The following is a 23731-nucleotide window of genomic DNA, read 5'->3' as shown; positions in this document are numbered from 1 at the left end:
TGGTGGCAGAGCTGCGGGAGGCGGCAGGCAGTGGGGCACTGCTGAAGCGTGAGTACTTCCAGGTGCTGGTGCGGATCCGCGCCGGGACTGAGAATGTGGCCCCCAAACCCAGCTTTTTTGCCATGCTCATGATGGAGGTTGACCAGTTTGTCCTCACCGCACTCACACCCGATATGCTGGCAGCTGAGGATACCGAGTCACCACCAGACCTGCTGCTTTTCAACATCACCTCTCCCTTTAGCCCTGGCCAGGGCCACATGGTCAGCACAGACGACCGGAGCTTGCCAGTTTCTTCTTTCAGCCAACGGGATGTGAGGGAGCTGCGCATTGCCTACCAGCCGCCCATGGAGGACTCAGATCAGGAACGGCTCTTTGAGCTTGAGCTGGAGGTGTTGGACCCAGAGGGTGCTGCCTCAGAGCCCTTCACCTTTGTGATTGTGGTGAAGCCCATGAACACCCTGGCACCCGTGGTGACCCGTAACACTGGCCTTGTGCTCTACGAGGGGCAGTCACGGCCTCTCTCAGGCCCTGGTCCCAATCCCAACTTGGTCATCAGTGATGAGGATGACCTTGAGCAGGTGCAGGTGAGCGTGGTGGCAGGCCTAAGACATGGCCACCTCACTCTCCTCGAGGACACCACAGCACCTGCTCCCCCTCGTAAGCGTTTCACAGTGGCTGAGCTGGCAGCAGGCCGGGTCATTTACCAGCATGATGGCAGCGAGTCTCCACTCAGTGACAACCTGGTGCTGCGGCTGGAAGATGGTGGCTCTCGCCATCGTGTTGAGTTCCTTTTCCCAATTACGCTTGTGCCCACTGATGACCAGCCACCCCTACTCAATGCTAACACAGGGCTGGCCATGGCAGAGGGTGAAACAGTGCCCATCACCACCCGTACTCTTAGTGCCACTGACATTGACTCTCAGGATGCCATCCTTCTCTTCACAGTGGAGTCTGGCCCCACTGCAGGGCAGCTCCTCCTCCGTCAAGCACAACCACCACCTGGCTGGGAAGAGGAGGAAGAAGATGAGGGATTTTCTTGGAGGAGGGTGCCAGGTTCAGTGGGGAGCTCTGTAATCTATGAAAAGCCAGTGAGAGAGTGGTTGCAGCAGGACATTGTTGAAGGGCGTCTCTATTATCACCACTTTGGGCCTCACAGCCCTGGCCCTGGGGTTGTGTTGGACCAGTTTGTCTTTAGAGTCCAGGATGACAATGACCCACCCAACCGCTCTGGACCACAGACTTTTGTGATCCGGGTTCATCCCATAGACAGATTAGCCCCTGAACTGCATAGCAGCAGCAGCCTGCACTTAATAGTTGCAGAGCAGCAGGTGACCCCGCTGCGGAGGAAGCACTTGTGTTACACAGATCAGGATTCAGGGGATCGTGAACTCCGCTACACGATAACTCAGCCCCCCACTGACACTGACACTAACCATCCTCCAGATTTATATGGAGCCCGCCGTGGATCCCTTGTGCTGACTGAGGATCACTCTGTGGAAGTTACCCACTTCACCCAAGCCCAGATCAATCATCACAAGATCTCGTACCGTCCCCCACAGGAAGAACTGGGGGTGGCTCCTCATTTGATTCAGTTTCAGTATCGAGTGCAAGATGCAGCTGGCAATGCAGCCGAAGGGACTTTCACCATCTATCTGCAGCCTGTGGATAACCAGCCTCCTGAAATCACTAATACTGGCTTCACTTTGTCTGAGGGAGGCAGCCATGTCCTTAGTCCCACTGAGCTGGATGCCAGTGATACGGACACTGAACTTGCCCATCTCAAATTTATCCTGACCCAGGCTCCCCATTATGGCCAGTTGCAACTTTCTGGATACAGTTTGATTCCGGGAGGTGTCTTTGGCCTGGATGATATCAGACAAGGGAGAGTGGTGTATGTGCACAGTGGCGCTGAGACCAACAGTGATACCTGCAGGCTTGATGTGAGTGATGGGGTTCATTTTGTGCCCATCACACTGAAAATGTACATACACCCAGTTGATGATGAGGTTCCTACGCTACGGTTGCCCCCAGGCACTCTTGGTTCCTACCTGGATGTGCTGGAGAATGGTGCTGCAGAAATCACTGCTAATGTCATTCAGGGCACAGATGAGGATACAGATGACTTAATGTTGACTTTCATTGTAGAGGATCCTCCTCAGCATGGGAACATCCTGGTCCAAGGGGTGCCTGCAGAGAGATTTTCCCAGAGAGATCTGCTGGATGGTGTTGTGGTATATGCTCACACTGGTGGTGAAATAGGCCTTCTGCCCAAATTAGATATCTTCAATCTTACCTTGTCTGACCTGTCTGAGGAGTGGAATGTCAGGGGCAATGTTGTTCAAGGAGTTTCAGTCTTGGTGACCATTCTTCCTGTTGACAGTCAAGCCCCAGAGATTTTTGTGGGGGAGCAGTTTATGGTAACAGAAGGTGACAAACAGGTCATTACCCCTGCTCACCTCAGGGCTGAAGATGTGGATACTCCTAATGATGATATACTTTGCACCATTGTTGCTCAGCCCACATCTGGGTATTTAGAGAATATATCTCCAGCCCCAGGATCTGAAAAATCCAGAGCAGGCATAGCTATAAGTGCTTTTACCTTGAAGGACCTCCGTCAAGGGCATATTTTTTATGTCCAAAGTATACATAAGGGTGTTGAGCCTGTTGAAGACAGATTTGCTTTCCGCTGTTCTGATGGCATTAACTTTTCTCCAAAGCGTTTTTTCCCCATTGTTATTATGCCAGTCAATGATGAAGAGCCTGAAATCTTTGTGCGAGAGTTTGTTGTGATGGAAGGCATGAGCCTGGTTGTCGATACCCCTATTCTCAATGCAGCTGATGCAGACATCCCTGCTGATGAATTAATGTTCACAGTCACCAGGCTTCCCAGGCACGGCCACATTGTGAACCAGCTGGTGAACGGAACTGTCCTAGTGGAGAGCTTCACCTTGGATCAGGTAACAGAGAGCTCCAACATACTCTATGAACATGATGACTCTGAGACAAAGGAGGACAGTTTTGAGGTGACACTCACAGATGGTAAACATACCATTAGGAAAACAGTACTCATCATGGTTATTCCTGTAGATGATGAGACACCCAGAATGGCCATCAATGATGGTTTGGAGATTGAAATAGGGGAAACTAGAACTATTCATAACAGAATATTGAAGGCTACTGACCTGGATTCTGAAGACAAAACCTTGACATACATTATAAGATATGGGCCAGGACAAGGCCTTCTGCAGAGAATCAAGCCTTCAGGTGGAGTCGAGAATATCACCCTTGGGATGAACTTCACCCAAGATGAAGTGGATAGAAACTTAATTCAATATATGCATTTTGGCCAAGGAGGAGTTCGTGATCTTATCAAGTTTGATGTGACAGATGGAATAAATCCACTCATTGACCGCTATTTTTATGTCACAATAGGTAGCATTGATATTGTCTTCCCAGATGTAATCAGCAAAGGAGTTTCTTTGAAGGAAGGAGGGAAGGTAACCCTAACTACTGATTTGCTTAGCACCAGTGACCTGAATAGTCCAGATGAGAACTTAGTTTTTACTATTACCAGAGCACCTGTTCGTGGTCATCTTGAGTGCACAGATCAGCCTGGGGTACCCATCTCCACTTTTACTCAACTCTTATTAGCAGGCAATAAAGTCTATTACATTCACACTTCAGAAGATGAGGTGAAAATGGACAGCTTTGAGTTTGAGGTGACTGATGGCTATAACCCTGTATTTCGTACTTTCAGGATTTCTATCAGTGATGTGGACAATAAGAAACCTGTCGTCACAATCCACAACCTGGTGGTGAGTGAAAATGAACGCAAACTGATAACCCCATTTGAACTGGCTGCAGAAGACAGAGATACACCTGATGCATTGCTAAAATTTATCATCACTCAAATACCAGTTCATGGTCAGATCATGTTCAATAACTCCAAACCCGTCACCAGCTTCACTAAACAAGATCTAAATGAAAATCTAATCAGCTATAAACATGATGGCACAGAATCAGTTGAGGATAGCTTCTCTTTCACTGTTACAGATGGCACTCATACTGATTTCTATGTCTTCCCCAACACTGTGTTTGAAACAAGGAAACCTCAGACTATGAAGATTCGAATAATGGCTGTGGACAACAGTGTACCTCAAATTGTAATAAATAAGGGTGCTCAGACTCTCCGTATTTTGGCCACAGGTCACATTGGGTTTCTGATTACCAACAAGGTGCTCAAAGTGGAAGACAGGGACAGTTTACATGTTACTCTTAAGATCAGAATCACAGAGGGACCACGCCACGGCTTCCTGATCCATCTGGGGAAAGGCAACCATAGCATCAGCCAGTTCACCCAAGGTATTACAGTACTCCATGATTTCTTTAGATTGCTAGAAACATTCTTTTTCATGCTAAACTATAACAATTGATGGGAGAAACTTGCCAATAGTGAGCTCTTTTATAATGGCTTTATAATTTTTCAGTTCTGTTTATTAATTATTGCATCTGTGACAGCTTTAAACAGGAAAGGGTGTCTGCCAGATAAAAGGGTGTCTGCTGGATAAACACCGAATAAAGGAGCATCTTTGCTTTGGAGAGCTTACAGCCCAAACAACTGTGGTTTTCTACCAATGATAGAAATTTGGATAACAGAATTGAGCTGCACGTGGTTTCAGATCTTTAGAGGCTGTGTGTCTTCTTTAAACAATTTTATTTAGAAAATGCTATGGGAGTGGCCAAGCTATTATTAACTAATGGTCATACCACACCTAGGGTATCAGTTGTTGTACAGTCTGAGTGCAGTTAACTGTAAATACAAAATCATTTTCCAAACATGAGGAAATAATGTATTACGAGTGTATTTGTTGCCTTAATTACACAAATCTTAACCACAAAGTGTTTGTGGTAAGTTAAAAGGTAATGTAAATGTTTTAAATTTATATCAGTGCTACTTTTTGCATGGAACTAAAATACTGGGTGTTATAAATAGGATGAAAGCCACATGTGCCAAATGTTCTGAAATAAAGCCTCAACATAAGGCTATGATGTAATTTTAATTGAAAAGGGAACATTAGCTATTCTCCAGAGAATTTTCCATGTTACTTTGCAATGAGTTAATAGTAGGTTAAATAACAATGAAATGGGGTTTCTTGGAGGCTCCTGCAGCTGTGGAGAGAGCAGAGAGCAGAACAGTATGGGGACTCAAACCTAAAGGTGCCCAGACAGCTTGGGCTGTGTAGGTGGTAGGGCTGGAGATGAATACTTGTCGTTGGCTGTATTTTATTTCACAGAGCCCATGCTGGTATGTATTCCATGTTACAGTCTTGGCTGTAGTGATATTCTTGTCAGATATACAAAATCTTGCAAACAGGCATGATGAACTTTTGAATGGGTGGGGTGCTGTAAGTTTTGCAGTGTTAATGCAAAAAACAGGATGAAAATGGACCAAACCATGTCTAAACTTTGGGAACCACCACGGCTCCTTAAGTGTAAGGCTTCAGTAGTGACCTGCGAGTAGTATTAAGAGTATAGTTGTCAGAATAATTGAGAAACAGAAGAGAATGGGAGTGAGCAAATAAACAGATTATCACTTTTTTAGTGGGTTTTCTCTTACATTGGAGAATGTAGAATTACAGTGTGGGTGGTCCTTGAAAACAAACCGCTGCACAGCACAGTGATATCTTTTTTTTTTTTTTTTTTTTTTTGTTTTTTGAGGAGGTGGAGTCACTCACTATAGGCACGTTCCATTCTCTTTTATGCTATGTGGCACAAATGACGAGAATGATGTTGTTACTTGGCAGTCAAACTATGTGGCAGGCTCACTGGTCTCTACCCAGGCTGTCTTAATATCCTGGGGCTGCCTGAGCTGGGTGAGAAGCTTGCAACCCTTAGGAAAGAAATTGTTTTAGTGAGGATCTCCAGGTTCCCTGACAGTACTGGCCCAAGCACTTCTGTGCTGAGTTGAAGAGTGTTTTTAAGAAATACACATTTCTTCAATAATTTTGTTCTTTGGCCTCTATGAGCAAATACCTCCTGAGCATCTGTGTAATTTCTGTTGAATATCTGTTCTGAACTTCCTGAATGCTTTTTATGATGGTTTGTATGTTATGGAGCAAACACATTAAGATGTCTTATGAATGAAGGGCTAAGCATATAAGGGAAGAGGTGTCTGGAAAGGCTGCATGAAAGCATCAAGCTCACACAGGGATCATACATCTGTTGAAGGAAAGAGAACTTGCTGGAAGTGAAAGTCATGGATTGAAAGGGCAGCGTCTTTTCCTTTTTCCTCAGATGCCCTTTTGTCTGCAGCTGTTTGGGTTTGTGGTGGTGTGAACAGGCAGCCTGACCACTTTGAGTGAGGTAACATTTAACATTGATGAAACAAGATCTATTGTGTGCAAGCAGCTTGGGCAGTCTGGTTTTTCAGATTGCCTGTAACTGAAAGAGAGGGCAGAGCGATTGTTTAGCAAACAGTTTTCTGCCTTATGCTTGAGACTGCTTTTCAATATCTGTCCACAGAATGTTATTGAGTGCTAGGAAGGAAATCATCCTAGATTGCAAGATGACCTAAAAGCCTCCAGTCAAAATGTGGTTGTGCAGAATATTGTATGCCCATGAGACTTTTTGTGTAATTTGTTCAGGAACAATCAGTCTAGGGGCTCCCTAATTAACATGCATTAAATACTTCTGCCACAAGTACAGTAGGTAATCTTTTGCTTGTGAGGCTCATAAAGTTAGTTGAGATTGGTCAAAGGGGGCATTAGAGTGTGGAAGAATTAACTTCTTGATAAAAGGTCCCCAAATAGTGCAAGTAGTTGGTGCTTTTTATTTACTTCTATTAAATTGTTAAAATAATCTGAATAAGAAAGAGACAGGCAAGTGACAGTAACAAAATAAAATACTCTTAAGATACATTAAGCAGTTCCTGAGATTATTCAATTACTATCTGCTACTCAATGTTACACCTAAAAGCAGCACTTCTAATTAGTTATTATTTCTTTGTGCTTTATATTTACTATTCAGTGATAGTAAATGCAGAGAAAGCTTAAAGAAAAACACTTGCCACATGGTCATTTCTAGTCTAGTGCTGTCCTAGGACAAAACACACATACAAAGGATATTGTGTATGCATAATTGTACTGCAGTCGTCTCTGCAAGTCAGGGCTGGAATTTGTTCATAGCAGATATCCATTAAGATTAGATAATCTGTTTAAAAGTGAAGAAAGTCTGTTAAGGAACTGCCAAGCCTTTCACATTTAAAGAAGTTTAGTGGTATATAACAGACAGCTGATGTTTGTAAAGTGTTTTGAATGTACAAATTGTGACGGACTGCTGAGCACTGTTTGGGACTCCCTGGTCCTATGTGGGTAAGTTTGTGAATAAGGGCCAGGTCATATCCCACAGCTGTGTAGGTGTGCTGACGAGCCAGGAAGAACAGGAAGAAATAGTGGAGAGTAAGGCTCTGCCTTGGCAATAATACAGCTTGGTCAATGTCTCAGCACTCCATGTAGCCTCCTGAGGCCAAAGATATCTAAATGGCTGCTCCAGCCAAACATGGAGCACTTTGCAAGCAGTGACTTTATTCAGCATTCACCTTGATAATACTTTTTATCTTGTTTTTCAGGCAGTGGTTTTCAGAGAGATGAGTGAATTATGTTGCAAAGTGCATTTGTTTCTTAAAGAAATATATAACCTTTAATAACCACAGCAGTTTTGCAGATTTTTCAAATAGGAAATCAGTACCTTGATCCAGTGGAAATAATTATTTTTTTAATAGAAAATTATGTTGGATGGATTTCAAAAGTATGCTGGAGAATTTCAGTATCACATCAATATTTAGCAGGCACTGTAGTTATACAGCAATGAATTGTGCTTACAACTAGGCAAGCTCCAATATAGTTTGTATAACCTAATCATCTGTGGAAGAGAAGTGTGGAATTGCTCAAGTGACGCTGAACGTGTTCTTAATGAACAGAAAACAGGTCATTCCTTTGCAATTCTTTTGACAAAATTAAGCTGTTTGAATGACAAGTGGCCTTTTCTGATGAGTTGGTCCTGCAAGCTCTGGCTCAAGAGTGTTGAGCCGATATATCTTTATATATATTGGAACCACAGATTTTGAGAAGGATACCCACATGGGCAGAGCTGAGCACTTGTATGTTTGCAGGATGAAAGATTTATTTGCTCCACTGACATGAAGAGGTATTTGTTTGTATCCTCTTTACAGCCCCATGAAGTTTTGATCTTTAACTGAAACATTTATGGAAGAGATTTGTCAGTGACATATATTTGCTGATAATGCTTTTAACTTGTTTGCCCTAGAAGATGTCTGGCTACTTTCGGAACTCGAGATTTTGAGGAGCTCTGACAAAAGTGCTTTTAGCTTCTTTTTACTAATGCATATGCCCTAACATGAGAGGAGAACTTGGGTGGTACTTGAGTTCCACTTTAATGCTATTGATTTATAACACTTTTTCTTTAAAAAAGTATGAAATATGTATTTTTTCCAACAGCAGTCTTTCAAAGAAAATATCAAAAAATAGTTTTTACATATTACATGTTTCTTATCACTGTTCAAGGAAAACAGAAAACACAGTATTAAGAAATACTTGTTTACCTTTTACATACTTTCTTTGTTGCAACCGATGATTCAAAATTGTGCATTGAATTGTTTCTTAGTGAACTCTTGTCAGTCTACTTCAATTGCATCTGTTTGGATTCTTAAATCAGCCAATGAACTCAGTAAGTGTTTGAGCACTATTTATGGCATTTCATATGGATTATACGCCATATCATTTGAAAACATGCTGACAGAAGGGATGGTCTGGTGGAGAGGGCATTTTTGTGGGGTACTGAAGAGACTGAGATCTCTCTTCTGCAGAATGTGTAAAGATTTCCTATCCTAGGGGTAGACAACATGCCAGAAGTAGTCTAGTTTGGCGATGGGGAGGTGGGGTGGTGTTAGTGTGACCTAATTTGTCTTGCCTCTTGAACAGAGGGTAGAACTTCACATAGAAAATACCCTGGATTTTGTTCCTGTTTCAGCCACAGATTTTATGTGACCTCTACAGTACTACTTAGGATGAAGAATGACAGGATCAGTATCTTAAAGGATATACACCTCTATTTAAGAAAATACATCACTAAAAATATGAAATAGTTCTGACTGTTGAGCCCACGTTTTTACATTTCCTTTCAGTTGTTTTCGTAAATACATCTTAGAAGAAAGAGGGCACTGGGGAGGGGTAAGTAAAGGGAGGGAGAACGAATGGTATCTGTGAATCTTCAACACTGTTAATACAGAAATTCCTGAGCTCTGCTGGGGAACCTTGACATGTCTCTGCTGAAGATAAACAAGTTAATACATGGCTTTTTTTTTTTTTTTAAATAATAAAAACAGTTTCATACCTTTAACATTTAAAATAAAATCTATTTTTGCTTACTCTTTCTAGCTGATATTGATGACATGAAGATATGCTATGTTTTACGAGGGGGTGACAATGCCACCAGTGACATTTTTCATTTCATGGTTGAAGATGGTGGTGAGTACTCATAAGATCTGTGGTTTTGCTGTTCTTGAGAGAGAAGGAGCTTAAGTATACTTTGTTTATGAAAACGTTGAATTTAATTGAGGAAAGTCCATGTTATGTCCTGGAATGTTATTTTTGTCATGAATTTCCTGTATTGTGAAGTATTTCTGGTGATTTCAAAGAGACCTGTTGATAAAATGGTAATTGCATCTAATGAAAAAACACTCAGCCTACTCTAGTGAAAAAGTGAAATTCTCTAAGCTTATACAGATACCTGGGATTTCTGTATTTTCACTTTTGTATTCCCTATCCAGGATCTTTACACATAAGTTCTCATAAGCCTTTTATCTTGAGAGACTTCCTAAACTTTGACTTGAATTTATAGATGCCTACACATTTAAAGGTTTCAGGTAAAAGTCTATTCATATGGTTGTCTTGGATAATGTACATGTTTCACAGAGTTCAAGTTCTGAGTCTACCTACTTAACAGAATCCTCAATGGTTTGTCAAAGATCTTTGTCAGGTGACTGATGAGAATTCTCCTACAATTATTTCGTAGGATTGTGGAGTATGAAAAAGGAAAGAATAAAACCAATTGAAAATACTGGCATATACTCACTTAAGGAAAAATATATGTAGGGTTTTTTATTGTTGTTGTTTTTAAAGAACAACAAAAAAGAACAGTTTAAGGAGGTAAAAACCCACATCAACAGGCCTATTTTTTTTCCATCCAAAGTCTGTACTTAATGGGGATGTTCCTAGAAGTAGATATTCCTGTGTGTCGTAACAGGTGGCTAGATTATGTTAATTCAATACCTTTTTTAATATGTGATGTATAGCTCTATGAGTAATTGGAAATTAATTTTATTAGTTGATTTAATAATAGAAAAAATGTTTCAAGTTAGCTTATTATCAGCTTGTGTGCTGAGCTTGTGTTACTGCTTCATAAGAAGCACAGCTAATTAATGGTATTGAGATCAGTGAGCAGGGATTTGTCCTGTCTGTCACAGATTGAACAGTTTTGTCATCATCTGCCATTGCTGGGAGTGGGATATTAAAGCATGGTCTACTGGTCATTGTGTTGGACAAGAGCAGAAGAGACAGTACATCTAGGGACTTCTCAAAATGTCTTTGCAAATCTTTGCTGCATCAGAGAAGTAGTGAGAGAACAGTTTGTAACACTCATTTTCCTTAAATGTTTTCTTTTAACCAAGATAAGAAGTTTAAAGCTAAGTAAAGGTAATAGATCACGAGGTGCTATATTTTCTTTGTAATACCATAATTTTCTTATGACAAGTGTCATGAAATGGTGACATTAATGATTTTCAGTTATTCTAGTAGGTGAACAAATAGTCTTGGGATGTTTCAAGGCTTCATGTGATGGGAGTAATTAAAGCTGAAGAAAGTTTGTTCTTTGTGAACTGATTAACATCAGTTCTTAAAACTGAATTGCTCCTTGAGAACCCAATGTTTGTGAGACTTCCGTCCACGATATTTGAACACTTTCTAGTGGCAAACGTGTAGGTAAAGCAAATTGCGCTTATGATATTCTAACTTCATACCAAGAAATTTGTCTTTCATTGGAAAGCTTGCCTGCCACATCTGCTTCTGCTTGGCAGAGTTGTAACAGCCTGTCCATTGTAACAGCGTGCTATTTTTCATAATACAAAGAACCTTTACAATAACAAGGTGCTTGCTCATTTTTTTAGAGCCTTTGGAACTTGCAATGTTATCATCTTGCAGACTACTTAGCTAGATGGTCTTTGCTTTCCTGAGGCTATTTGTTGACACTGTGAAAAATGAGCTGTATTGCATTACAGAGTATTTCTGATTTTCTGCTTGACTGAAGGTGGTAAAACTGCATTTAAAAGGATGAAATAGTGATCAAACCATTAATATTTGTCTTTCTGAAATAGCTCAAATTTATTAGCATTGTCTTTAGAATCTATAATGGGTGAAAAATCCAGCAATTTAATCTAGCTATATTTCCACCCTCTTCAGAAAGAAATCAAGCTAGTATTTTGCAGCTCAGGTGTACTTTGGCAGACTTTCAGTGGTATCAGGACTATTGTTTTTGTGGGTTTGATTTTAAGTCAGATCATGCTAAGAAACTGTGTGCAAGATGCAGCACAGACTACCAACATCCATAGTAGAATAGCAGAGTTCAGATCTCTGTCTCATGTATCAGGAACTTTGCAGCAGTTACAAGTTTGTGATGACTACCACACAGTGCATAATGCTGTAAATAGGATAAGTGGGACTTCACTCAAGCTTAAGAATTGTGCCACAGTCCATAAGTGATTCAGTTGAAATCAAAACTAAGAGGGGTTTCAAAATGTGATTCCATGAATGAATATGTTCATATTATTCAGCTAAAGTTATTTCGAGTCAGTAAAAAAACAAACAAAACCCAAACCAAAACAAGGCACCCAAGTACTTTGTATCTTCCAGTCCTCTCATGACTTAGAGAGGGGCAAATGCAACACCAGTCTCTGCTGTCTTCAAATAACATGAATTAGAATGTTTATTTTGATCCATACCTCTAGTGTTGCCTGCAAAATACTTTCTCTGTGTTTTGGAATATTTGTTCGTGGTCTGTGAACTGCACATAGGAGAAGATCATTATGACTTTATCTCCATCTTTTGATATTTATTATACCGTCACTGTTGTAGACCTCTTCTATAGAATCTTAGAATGGTTTGGGTTGGAAAGGACTTTATAATCATCTAGTTGCAACCCCCTTGCCATGGGCAGGGATACCTCACCCCAGACCATGTTGCCCAAGGCTCTGTCTAACCTGTCCTTGGACACTGCCAGGGACAGAGCATTTACCACTTCTCTGGGCAACTTGTTCCAGTGCCTCACCACCTTCACAGTAAAGAACATCTTCCTTACATCTGACATGAGCTTCCCCTGTTTTAGGGGGAAGTTACCCCTTGTCCTATTGCTACAGTCCCTGATTAAGAGTTCCTCTCCAGCATCCTTGTCGGCCCCCTTCAGATATCAGAAGGCTTCTGTAATATATGATATATATGGTATATGATGATAGTCTAATTGGGGCCCAAGTCTGTCACCTCAGGCAATTGCCTGAAGACCAAGCTTCAAGAGTCATCGAACTGCTTGGTGTGTATTTTACTGTGGATCTAGAATTTTGTTTATTTTCTTATATGTGGATAGCATTTATGGTAAGCAAGTTGCAGCAACAGCCTACTAGGTGAGTAAGTGAGGTGAAAAGAGTCAAGACAGTGCTCTGCCAGCTCTTGGCCCCTTGCCATGGGAGTGAGTGTGCCATGCTGTGTACCAATCAAATAATGAGCTAGGATCTGAAAGCATCGAATATGGTGCAAGGACAAACTTGTTTACTTACTGGCCAAGGGAGAAAACTGCAGTCTAGACAAATAGAGAATAGCTCAGGGATTATGGCTGCTTTACGATAACTTGCTGATTATAACTAAAGAGAATAGAAATGGGCTCAATATGAAGAGAAAGGAAGGCCATTTAAGAATAAAAGGAAAAAAACCCCTTAGGACTGTAATACACAAGTGAGAGCATATGCCTGCTGTATTCAAACCAAAATCAGAGATTTCACCAGATGAACTGATTGAGGTTTTAAACTCTGAATGAGTCTTACTTTCAGCGTCAGTTGCCTACATACGTATGGCTGTAGTACTTTTCTGGCTTTGAATGTCATGTTTCATAAGAGTAATTAAAAAGTGAAACAAATTGAACTTAATTCAGCTATTTATCACACAAATATTTTTTAAAGGTAGAAAAGGTTTTTATTCCTCATGTTAAGGGATTTTGCCTCAAGACGATCTGCTATAAAGTGGGCAAGCTCTTGCATTTCTGTCATTCTTAGAACAAGAAGACACTATAGTATATTGGATGCAGCTGAGTTAGCTGTGTGATATTTTGAAAGAAACTACTAACTTTTTGAAATTAACAATTTGAAAGTTCATGTTTACAATCTACTTTCTGTTATGTTTTGATTTTTGATCTTAAAATGATCCTGTGAGATCTCTTGATACTGAAAAAGTGTTATGAGTCCATTTTAGCAAAACATTAAGAAAGTGTGGAATTTTCTTTTTCACAAAGGTTGCAAAATAGCCTCAGTAGAATCCCTTTCCTCAGAAGCGGACCCCACATTCCATTAACAAAGTGAAGAAAAAAAACTGTGCTTAGCAAGTGCAAGCATGTGATGCTGCTGAATCCTGATGTTTATATTATTAAGTTCTTAATTCAGTGGTTAGTAAAGGAACCGATACTACCAGAAGCAGGGAAAATGGGATTTTATTTTTGTTTTTCCCCTGTGGGAAGGTAAAAAAAAAAAAAAAAAAAAAGGAAATCCAGACTGATGGTTGAACTCCTGGATATATTTGTGGTACATAAATTTGCATATTATTGAGAAACTCCCTAGACTGAAGAAAAAGATCCAGCTGAAAATGGTGGAGCCTTTTAATTAGTGAAAAACAGACTCATGGAGTCATTTAAATCTGATAAACTTAATGAGAAGCTGCAGTGTGTGTGGCAACCTTGTATTACAGAAAGCTCGAGGAAACTGGGTATGTGTGGCACTGCCAAATATATGCATAGAGTTGGTGCTTCAGCTATACAAAATAGCATTAATCTGTATGGAATGACAGTTGACCAGAAATTAGTTCCAGTGTGTTGAGCTCTTGTGCCTGCTTCAGAAAGCTGCATGCTACAATTTCATGCTGCATCCTTTGTGATTTTTCTGAGGCATTTTTACTCCTTACATGAGAAACCAACACTGAAAATGCACAGTTAAAACTGAAGTCCATCATTTACCTTCATTTTATGCTCTGCTTATCTGGGATGTTTTTAATGTCACTGTAATAAGTCCTAATAATTGAATAAGAATATGGATCTAAATACCCATCTATCCAATCTGTAGGAGGTATTTTCTCATGAATTGTGCTGTTTCAAATAATGTGAAACTGGTTGAACTGGTTTAAGGCAAATTTTTGGCCAGATTCTGCTGATGATATAGAGTAAAACAAACACACCCAAAAGCTGGCACTAACCTGAAACTCCAGCACAAACCCCATGCCTCCAGAGTCAGTATCAGAGTCCAATATATTCCTTTGCCCAGCAGTGGGTATTGGTACTGGTGTAGGCAGTACTACAGCAGAGTGCTGATTACCAGTTAAAGAGAAGAACTTCTGTGTAAAGGACTATTGTTGTCTTTTGCTTCACACAAGAAAAATGGTTGTATTTAGGTGTTATGGATAACTCTGAAATGTTCAAGTTCAGACCTTATAAAGTCAGTGAAGGAATGTTTGACTCTTCTAAATAGTGATCTGCCCCCAAATATTTTTAAAATACAGCCTTGTTCTTGACTTGCTTCTTGTTTGGCTAATGTTCTCATCCCAGTAGTTGCCTTGCCTGTTCTTCCTTCTCCCCTGTCTGTCTTTCGAAGTGTGGGAAACTGTCAACTAGGATTGCAGCACCCATGGAACAAATTTCTTGTGAGTTTCAGTACTTTTCTATTACAAGAGGCTGGTGCCATATTAATAGTGTTTTGCACTAGAGTCAGTTCTACTAAATTTTCCTGTTTTGAGGAAAGAAATGAGATAACCCTTAAAATAATAATAGTGCAATGAGGAAACCTTTTCCTGTTCAGCCTTAATTGGAACCCTGTCCCTCCCTTGCCTAACTCACTTCTCTGCTCAATGCTTAGCTGGAGTCCTCCAAACTGCTTCTTTAGCACTGCTAAGTTCTATCTTGCAGTATATAGCGCCTCAAGGGTAGAATGCTTTCAAATGACAGATTCTCATGGCAGGGGGGTTGGAACTACATGATCTTAAGGTCCTTTCCAACCCTAACTATTCTATGATTTTATGATTCTTATGCCTGTTTTAGGAGTGTGAGGATCACTAGGGAAGGAGAGAAACAAGAACTTATTTATTTATTTATTTTTATTTCAGGCTATTTGGGCAGCTTTTCTGATTTAAAGCCAAAGCTCACTGAAACTAGTGATTTACATCATTAGCTAAATCTCATTTAAATTTTTCAATACAGATCCCTAAATACCTTAACACAGCACTGCATTTTCCTGTACTAACATTTGGTTAAATCCCCACTGAAGCAAGAATCTTTCAAAAACAATTCTCTGAAGTTAGTCTTTAAACCTAATTTCTGGGAAAACATAGAATCATAGAATAGTTAGGGTTGGAAAGGACCTTAAGATCATCTAGTTCCAACCCCCCTGCCATGAGCAGGGACACCACACACTAAACTATGTCGCCCAAAACATCATAGACTTTTCCAGATATGTTTACGCAGTAACTTATGTTAAAGAGGCACTGTTTTACTGCTTAGAGAAAACTTCCATTAAGTTTGTGAAATACAATTATTTCATCTGTCATCCTTTGTTTTACTAAATAAAAATATATTTTTATGAATTTTACCATTCTGATATGCTTTATTCATTTCTGAGAGAATGGTATTACACTCCTGAGTGTAATTATTAAATGCAAACAGTTGTCAGTGCTGCTTTTCCTGAGTGAGCTGTAATAATAGTGTAGGAACAGACATTTTGGTCTTGATATGTGATGGTTCTTAAAGAAGCAGACTCCTAAAATATCATTGGGAATTATTTGCAGCATCCTTGCTTGACCTCACATATGGTATTCGGGCACACTAGTCTTGGCAAGAAACATCAACTACATTTATCTTTGGCTTAAAAATGAGGGCATCACATGTTGGTGGTATGTTTGCCATCATTTGCCAAGTACTGTATTGGATTCTGGTCTGTTGCCAGGCTTGTTGCTGCTGTTTTGATGTACCCTAGATTGGTGCCCAAACAATTTTTCATGTGTCAGACTTCTTACTGTAAGTATTATCAAAGGATTTAAATAGCAGTTTGACACTACAGTTTATAAAAAAAACCCAAACTGAAAAGAAAAAAAAAAAAAAAGCCTTTAAAAATAAAGCTTTCTGTAAATAAAGCAGACATCGTTGTGATTGTGGCTGCAAGGTCACAGCAAAGTTAATATGTGTTAAAGTATACAGGAGTAAGAGGTGATTATAGGGGATATATAGAAAGTCTAGTACAAGCCATACTAATCTCAGTGGAAAGTTTTTCAGTGTCTTTTGTACCAGTTATATTGGTTTCTTTGTACTGGCATGTTAGACTGACTGCTGGAAATTAGTGAATTTTCCATTTATAACTTGAATATCACCTTATCCTCTAAATATGTCCATAGGAAAGGTCAGCTTTATCCAGATGAAACAAGATGGATTCTGGAGAGAAAAAGAAGTAGTTGTTTAATGTGGCAAAAGAATTTTTGTTTCTTTTAAATCATTTGGGTGTAATGGTGAATTTTAATGGTCTCAAAAGTAAAGCTTTTCTCTGCTCCTGGATTGTTGGTCGTTTTTTTTTTTTTTAGCAAAAGCAAAACAGTGTAATTGAAGGGGGTGGATTTTGGCACTAGGTATCAGGAAAGGATTTAATTGCCTTTTATACAGAAGTTAGGGCACATTGTCCAAATATGAAAGGCTTGGATGTAATTCCTTCCTTCACTTGAATTCTCCATAACATGCCCTCACTTACATTCTGTCTAGTTTTGTATTCATTTTCTGTTTGCTGTCCATGTATGCAAGTTCTTAATTACTCTTTGGAATATAGCCTGAACTCCAGTGTTCCACTTTCCAACTAAGTACTGTTACCAACAAATCCTGTCTCATTTTTTGTGTGTGTTCCTTCTCCCTTCTTTCCCCTATATTCTCCTTTTCTGCTAGTATGTGACATGTTCCACAGAATAAGATAGCTAGAACAGGCCAGTTAAGAGCAGTACATTCCAGAGTAAAGTTTAGTCTGATGGCTTAGGCTGAGGGTTTAGGGCAGGGAGGTTTTGGTTCCAATTCTTTTAGAGTCAGGGCCTGTAGTCTTCCATGTAGAAAAAGCACCCTGATTGGGTTGGTTGGATAGAAGGGAAATGTCTCCAAAATCATAGATATTTTTCTAGTTTTAAGCTGAGATCACTTGCTGCATAATCAAACTTTTAAAGAACCGTGCATCCACAACAAAATTCACCAGCTCAGCACTTGGAGCTGAATCCTGCTTGCTTTACCAAGCTGAATAGTGCCATTGATTTCATTTGACCTGGTCAGGTGAGAGGCAAGGCAGATAATGCTCAAGATAGTCCTATAAGTACATAGCAGCCTTTTTTACTTAAAAATAATCCGCAATTTAGCTTCTATATTCTTATGATGCAGAGTAAGGCCCAGCTAGCAGCAAAAGAAGCATGACAATGGGTAGTAAAATTAGGTCAAAATGCAAGAAATAGATTAAGGAGACACACTAGGCATTGAGATCTTTCATGAGTAACACTGATTGCCAGTGACACATGAGAACCTGCAGAAAGACACTAATTCCTGAAGTGAGTTACAATAAGCATATGAAAATATATTGTTTGTTGATTGCAAATATTTTTGATTTGGACAGGCTAAGGAGGTCTAGAGAAGAATGAAATGAGAGAAGGGACCGTGGCTATTGTTGAGGAACCCTGCTTGCAGCATCTTGTTTGATTTCCCAAGCTGTTTACACCGATGGATTCTAAAGAGCCCTCAACATGAGTTTAGCATTAATTACTTCAGTTGCCAATTAACTGTAGAGTATTTAGAGTTCCCATAAAGGATCATCTGATCAGTATATGAAATATATCTGGGAAGTTTGTAGATTTCTTTAAAGATTAGACTACTGTTTATACAAGAGGGATAAATACCTCTGAAACAAACTACAGATATGTGAAAAACAGTACTCCAACAAGAAAAGTGAGTCTTAACCTATGGAAATACACTAGGAATCAAGTTAAATTAGAAATGGAGGAAATATAATGATGGCATATATTGTCATAAATTTTTTTGCAATTTGTGATTCTTAATTTACAGCATTCTCACTATTGTAAGATTGTTTGCCTTGCTGAATCTTAGACTATAAGGACCACTCTTGCCTCATTAATCTCTGTGTACTTTCTGGAAAAATGAAGGTATTTGTTTTATTTCATAAGCCCAAATTGTGTTTGGATGCTGTTAAAATTTTCTCTGATATTATGACCTGTTCTTTATAATTGGCACTGCAGTATGTTAGGGAGTGTTTTGATTGTCTGGAGCCTGATGATGGTGATGAAAGGATTGAGTGTTTATGGGTAAGAATCAGAGGGAAGGCCAACAAGGCAGATACCATCGTGGGAGTCTGTTATAGAACATACAACAGGATGAAGAGGCAGACAAAATATTCTGTAAGCAGCTGGAAGTAGTCTCACAATCTCTAGCCTTTGTGGGGGATTTCATCTTAGCAGATGCCTTCTGGAAATACAATACAACAGAGAGGAAACAGTCTGGGAGGTTCCTGGAGTATGTACTAGATAACTTCCTGATACAGATGGAGAGTGAGAAACAAAAAGGGAAGGCGCCCCACTGGACCTGTTTGCTGCTTGTGAACAGAGAAGGACTTGTGGGTGATATGATGGTTGGAGGGCATAGTGATCACAAAATGAGTTATAATAAAGTTTTGGTTCTTGCAGAAGTAAGGAGACAAGTAACAGAGACCTTATTGCTCTCTACAACTACCTGAAAGGAGATTGTAGCGAGGTGGGTGTTGATCTCTTCTCCCAAGTAACAAGTGACACGACAGGAAGAAATGGCCTCAAGTTGCACACGTAGAGATTTAGATTGGCTGTTAGGAGAAATTTCTTCACCAAAAGGGTTGTTAAGCAGTGGAAGAGGCTGCCCAGAAAAGCAGTTGCGTCACCATCCCTGGAAGTATTTAAAAGATGTGTAGATGTGGTGCTTAGGGACGTGGTTTAGTGGTGGATTTGGCAGTGCTATGTTAAGAGTTGGAACTGATGATCTTAAAGGTCTTTTCCAACCTAAGCAATTATATGAGTCTGTGAAATTAAGAGCCAGGAATAATACAAGAAGAGTAAAAATCCTGTTAGAGTAAATTAATGAATTAATTTGACCTGTATTTAATTTGTTTGGGTTTGGCCAAGATGAGAATTTCTGAAGTCAGAATATCGTGGCTTGTTTTCTCTGGGTTTTCTTCATTTAATCTTTCTTTTGCAGATTTAACTAATTTTTTTTTTTATTTAGCACTAGAAAGAATTTAATTTAGCAGTAGGCCCTTAGGAAGCTTTTTGAAAAGACAGAATATTTCTTTTTTTTTCCCTTTCTGAGGAAGGATTTTAGCTTGTTTAAGTTCAAGTCATTAGTAAAACATTAATTGAACTTGCTTGATACAGCACTGCCCTCAATGTTTGCCAGGATTCCAGTCTCAGTAACTTTTAACTTAAGTACCAGCATAGCACTTCTGTCACTCTGCTCTATAATGTGCATTTTCTTCAAGTCTGTAGGAATGCTGTTACCACACACCTTGCTGCCTCTTTAAGCTTTGTAGTTAGGGTGTAACATAATAATTAGAGAGGGAATTGAAGGATGCCTTTAAAGAAACATTTGAAGCCTAATTCAAAGCCCAGTGCCTCCAGTGAGGCTTTTTGCTCCTAGAGGTTTGTGGTTTGATCCTGCATTAGAGAAATCTGTGAGCATATTTTTTTCACTTAGTACTATGATGTTTGAGAGCAGGTCATACAAGATAAGATTTTCATAACTAATAGCGTGCTAGTATTCTCTGTCTCTGAAACTGTTTTACCCTAAAAAGTTTTTATTTTAAGGCCCTCAAAGTATTTGATTTCTTACTCTGATGCCTCCTTTTTAGGCAGAGCTTGTGAGCTCAGTCTGAGACACTGTAACCAGTTTAAAACCCACTGGAGTACTTTGTGTATTATTTTAAGACATTCTTGGGCTTTATGCTGAATAAATTCCTTGTCTACACTGTTTAATCTCAGTAATGCCCTTTAAGCTGGCTCATCAGTACAGTGGAGTTTGTAGTACAGTAGAGTTTGTAGTACACTGTGCTCAAACACATCCCTCCTGAGAGAACAAATCTGAGAGTCTTTAGGGCAGAGATCCTAATGAATAGGAAAATAGTCATTACCTAACCTTTCTTTTTTTTTTTCTGGCAGACACACAAGAGCATCACTCTCAGCTTTTTCATCAGGGATACGTGATGCATTTAAAATCCAAACGGCAGAATTTATCTAGTAGGAACTTTGAGTGGGGTTATGTCCTGGATTCATCCTAATCAAGTGGAGGTCCTTAAAGTGCTAAATTTTTAGCCATAACCAATTTACGTTCCTTCCATAACCAGCGACAAAATGAGAGACACTTTGAGGATGAGTAGACTTAGGTGTGGCACAGGAGCAATTGCTCTGGATTCTAATCCAATTTTGCCCTAATTTCACTTTTCATGTGTACTTAAAATTGTATAAAACATGAGTATTAAGCAAGGCAGCTTTCAACATTGGTAAGTTTTACAGGTCAGTTGGTCAAGTGGGCATTTTCTAGCTTGCTGACCGATTTGGCCATTATGCTAAACATATGAAAGTACATGAAATTGCCAGCTCGCTTTTACTTAAGTTACTGCACACTGTATTCACTGCTGATATTTGATATTTGTGAACAATTTCCTCTGCTGCCTGAGAAAGCTTAAATAGATTCCTACATATCTGCTGTAGCCTTTAGGCTATAGGAAATGTGAGGTGAAATCCTCTCACTGAAGCAGCGTAATTTTGTGTGGAATGAATAACTGTTCACTGTTGAGCACAGATCAGGCTTCCTGTCCCACTCTACCAAAACCAGGTCCTTTTGGGCTGCTCCTCAACTCATCGGTTCTCTGCTCCATCCAGTGGCAAAAAAGTCTCTTCCTTCATAATTTTCCCTTATGTGAAAGCCTAACTCCCAATTTTCCCTGGACCCTAGGAGTTTCTACTTATGCCTGCATGGGGGTTTGTCCAGTTACATTTTCAGCTCTCTGCCCTCTATCTCCATGCAATCAAATTTTTTTCCTTCCCTTGTCCTTTTTCTGCCCCATGCTTGCTGCCATAGCTTGGTTGTATCAAGAATCGTTGAGAGCTAATCAGATGGTTATCAGATTACTAGATCTGCTAGGGACAGAGGGGTGCCATTTCCCAGCAGGAACTGGGAAAAGTTGTGTTAGCCTGTGCTTCTGTAGTCCTGTTGTCTTACTGTATGTATCTGTTCCAATTCAGCACACACATGCACCAACCCACAACTCTACATCAAGGTAGTGAGCCTGCAGTGGTTCCTGTGTCATGTCTTCACTGTCCTAAATTACTCTGCTTTTTGAACCACTTTTCTAATCTATTGGGTTCATTGCACAAGTAAATTCAAGATGATGTGATTTATTTTGATCAGTTCATAAAAATAGGTCATTCCAGTTAATGACCAGCAAATATTTACTAACACTATAGGAAAGAGGATGTGTAAGAAAAGGGATTATTTATTATTTTTATTGTCAGTCTTTTTTTATACTTTTTGAATCTCCTCGCTACATCCCCTGAAACAGCCTAGATTTAACTGATTCCTCTTTTCTGTCATCCAAGAGAGCTGTTTCTGAGAAAATGCTTTTTTCTACTATTGGAGTGATTGCAAATTGAAAGAAGCCTCAAAAGTATCAACAGTTGAGAAACACATATACATTAATGGAAATGTTTATCTTAAAGTTGTAGTAACTTCAACATATTGAGTAATAAGCAAGGTGGTTTTAGACTATTAGTCTCTACGTAGTTACTACTATTATTTATAGTAGCTTAATAATGATCAGTCATAGGAATTCTGCTTGGAATCATATGATAAAATTATTTCTTCCTCTTGTTTACTGTTATTACTGCCTATTAAAGCAAACAATTCTAAATATACAGCTTCTGATTTTTCACTGTTCTTTACACTTCCTTTAATTACAAATGTAAACCAGACCTTATTGTTTTGAAGTCCCAAATTCAACTAAATATCTGAGGAGTGTAGCTTAGTACCACAGCCAGCCCTGAAACAATTTCTATTTGCTGAATTGTTGAGTAATCTGAAGTGACTGTGTTACCTTCTGGAGTTGCTTGCTTATAGGAAAACCTCACTCATTTCAGGTACCTCAGAGGTTGCTCGTACGTGTGATGAATCTGTTCTTTGTTGAACAGTCTGGACTTGATTTACGTTTTTAGCAAGAGTGTGTGCAAATGACAGAGCAGCATTTCCTAGCTGGGACATTTGCAAATGCAAATGTACCTTGATTTGGCCATACATGCCTTTGCTTTATTATCCTCTCATCAAGAGACACCGTATTATTTTGGTAAAAAAAATAGCTTCTATGATGTTTTTTCCTGCAGTACTTCTACTTTGTTCTTTGCATGGAATAGATGCATGTTGGTGTAAAAATGTTGTAAGATACCTGTAGATTCCTTGGTTAAATGTCCTGTTTTGATACCTTTTTGAGTACTTTTGAAAAGCAATAGCGTAGCTTTTTCTTCAGAGTATTAATTTTGAGTTGTTGGTTTTTCACACGATGCCGTCCATGTAGCTTAGTTCTTCAGATTCATTCAGTGAGCAGCTGCAAATACTTCCAGCTAAAGTTCACTTCTGCCTTTTTTTTTTTTCTTTTTTCTTTTTTTCCTGTTTGCTGACTCTGGAATAAGTATTGCTGTGGTGGGATTGAATATTAGGTATGAATATAATTGCAAAGTGTTAATATAGGCTTTGTTTCACAGCATTTAACATAGTAACACATGACAAAATGATCTTAAACATTTAGGCAACACTGAGCTCCATAAAATGACAGTTTGGACAGCTTGAAATGTTTTGTTTAAAGGATCATGGATCTTGTCAACTTTTCAAAAGCTGGGAAGTGTAATTCCCTGAGAGGCCTTGTTTCATGAAACTTTACAATAAGGTGATTTTGCTAAATGAGGAGTCTAAGCTGCTTCTGATCTGATGGCCATTTTTGAATACTTGATTTCTACATTTCACCCATGGTAGGAAGTTGACATAACAAGTGTCAGTGGTTGGAGGTTGAATGCATTACAATTCAGATTAGAGATGGGAGTGTAGTTTTTAGAGTGAATACTCTTACGTGGTAGCAGATTTTCAAGGCAAGTGGTGAATTCTGCTGATGTGTTCAAGAACAGATAATTTACGGAAAAAAACCCTCACCTGTTAAACTGCATCCAACACAACGTTACTGGATGAAATTTTTGTTCCTTTAATACAGAAGATCAAGTTAAGTCATACACGATGGTTTTGGCCTTGAAATCTGTGCAGCAGG

At 39.4% G+C, this 23731-nt stretch overlaps 1 protein-coding gene across 1 annotated transcript in view; it reads left to right on the top strand.

Moving 5' to 3' along the window:
- Positions 1-5: 5 nt before the first annotated feature.
- The window catches only part of FREM2 (FRAS1 related extracellular matrix protein 2), a gene marked incomplete at its 5' end in the record, with an annotated part of 119544 nt that continues 95818 nt past the window's right edge, over positions 6-23731 (top strand). The window contains 2 exons of the mRNA XM_010012795.1: positions 6-4362; positions 9456-9545. Of these exons, the coding sequence (XP_010011097.1) occupies positions 6-4362; positions 9456-9545 (4447 nt within the window). The remainder of the gene's footprint in view (positions 4363-9455; positions 9546-23731) is intronic.

This window comes from Nestor notabilis, unplaced genomic scaffold (genome assembly GCF_000696875.1).
Source record: "Nestor notabilis isolate BGI_N333 unplaced genomic scaffold, ASM69687v1 scaffold284, whole genome shotgun sequence".
Classification (NCBI taxonomy): domain Eukaryota; kingdom Metazoa; phylum Chordata; class Aves; order Psittaciformes; family Psittacidae; genus Nestor; species Nestor notabilis.
Note: the sequence above shows the minus strand (reverse complement) of the source record. Positions and strands in the feature narration are given on the sequence as shown.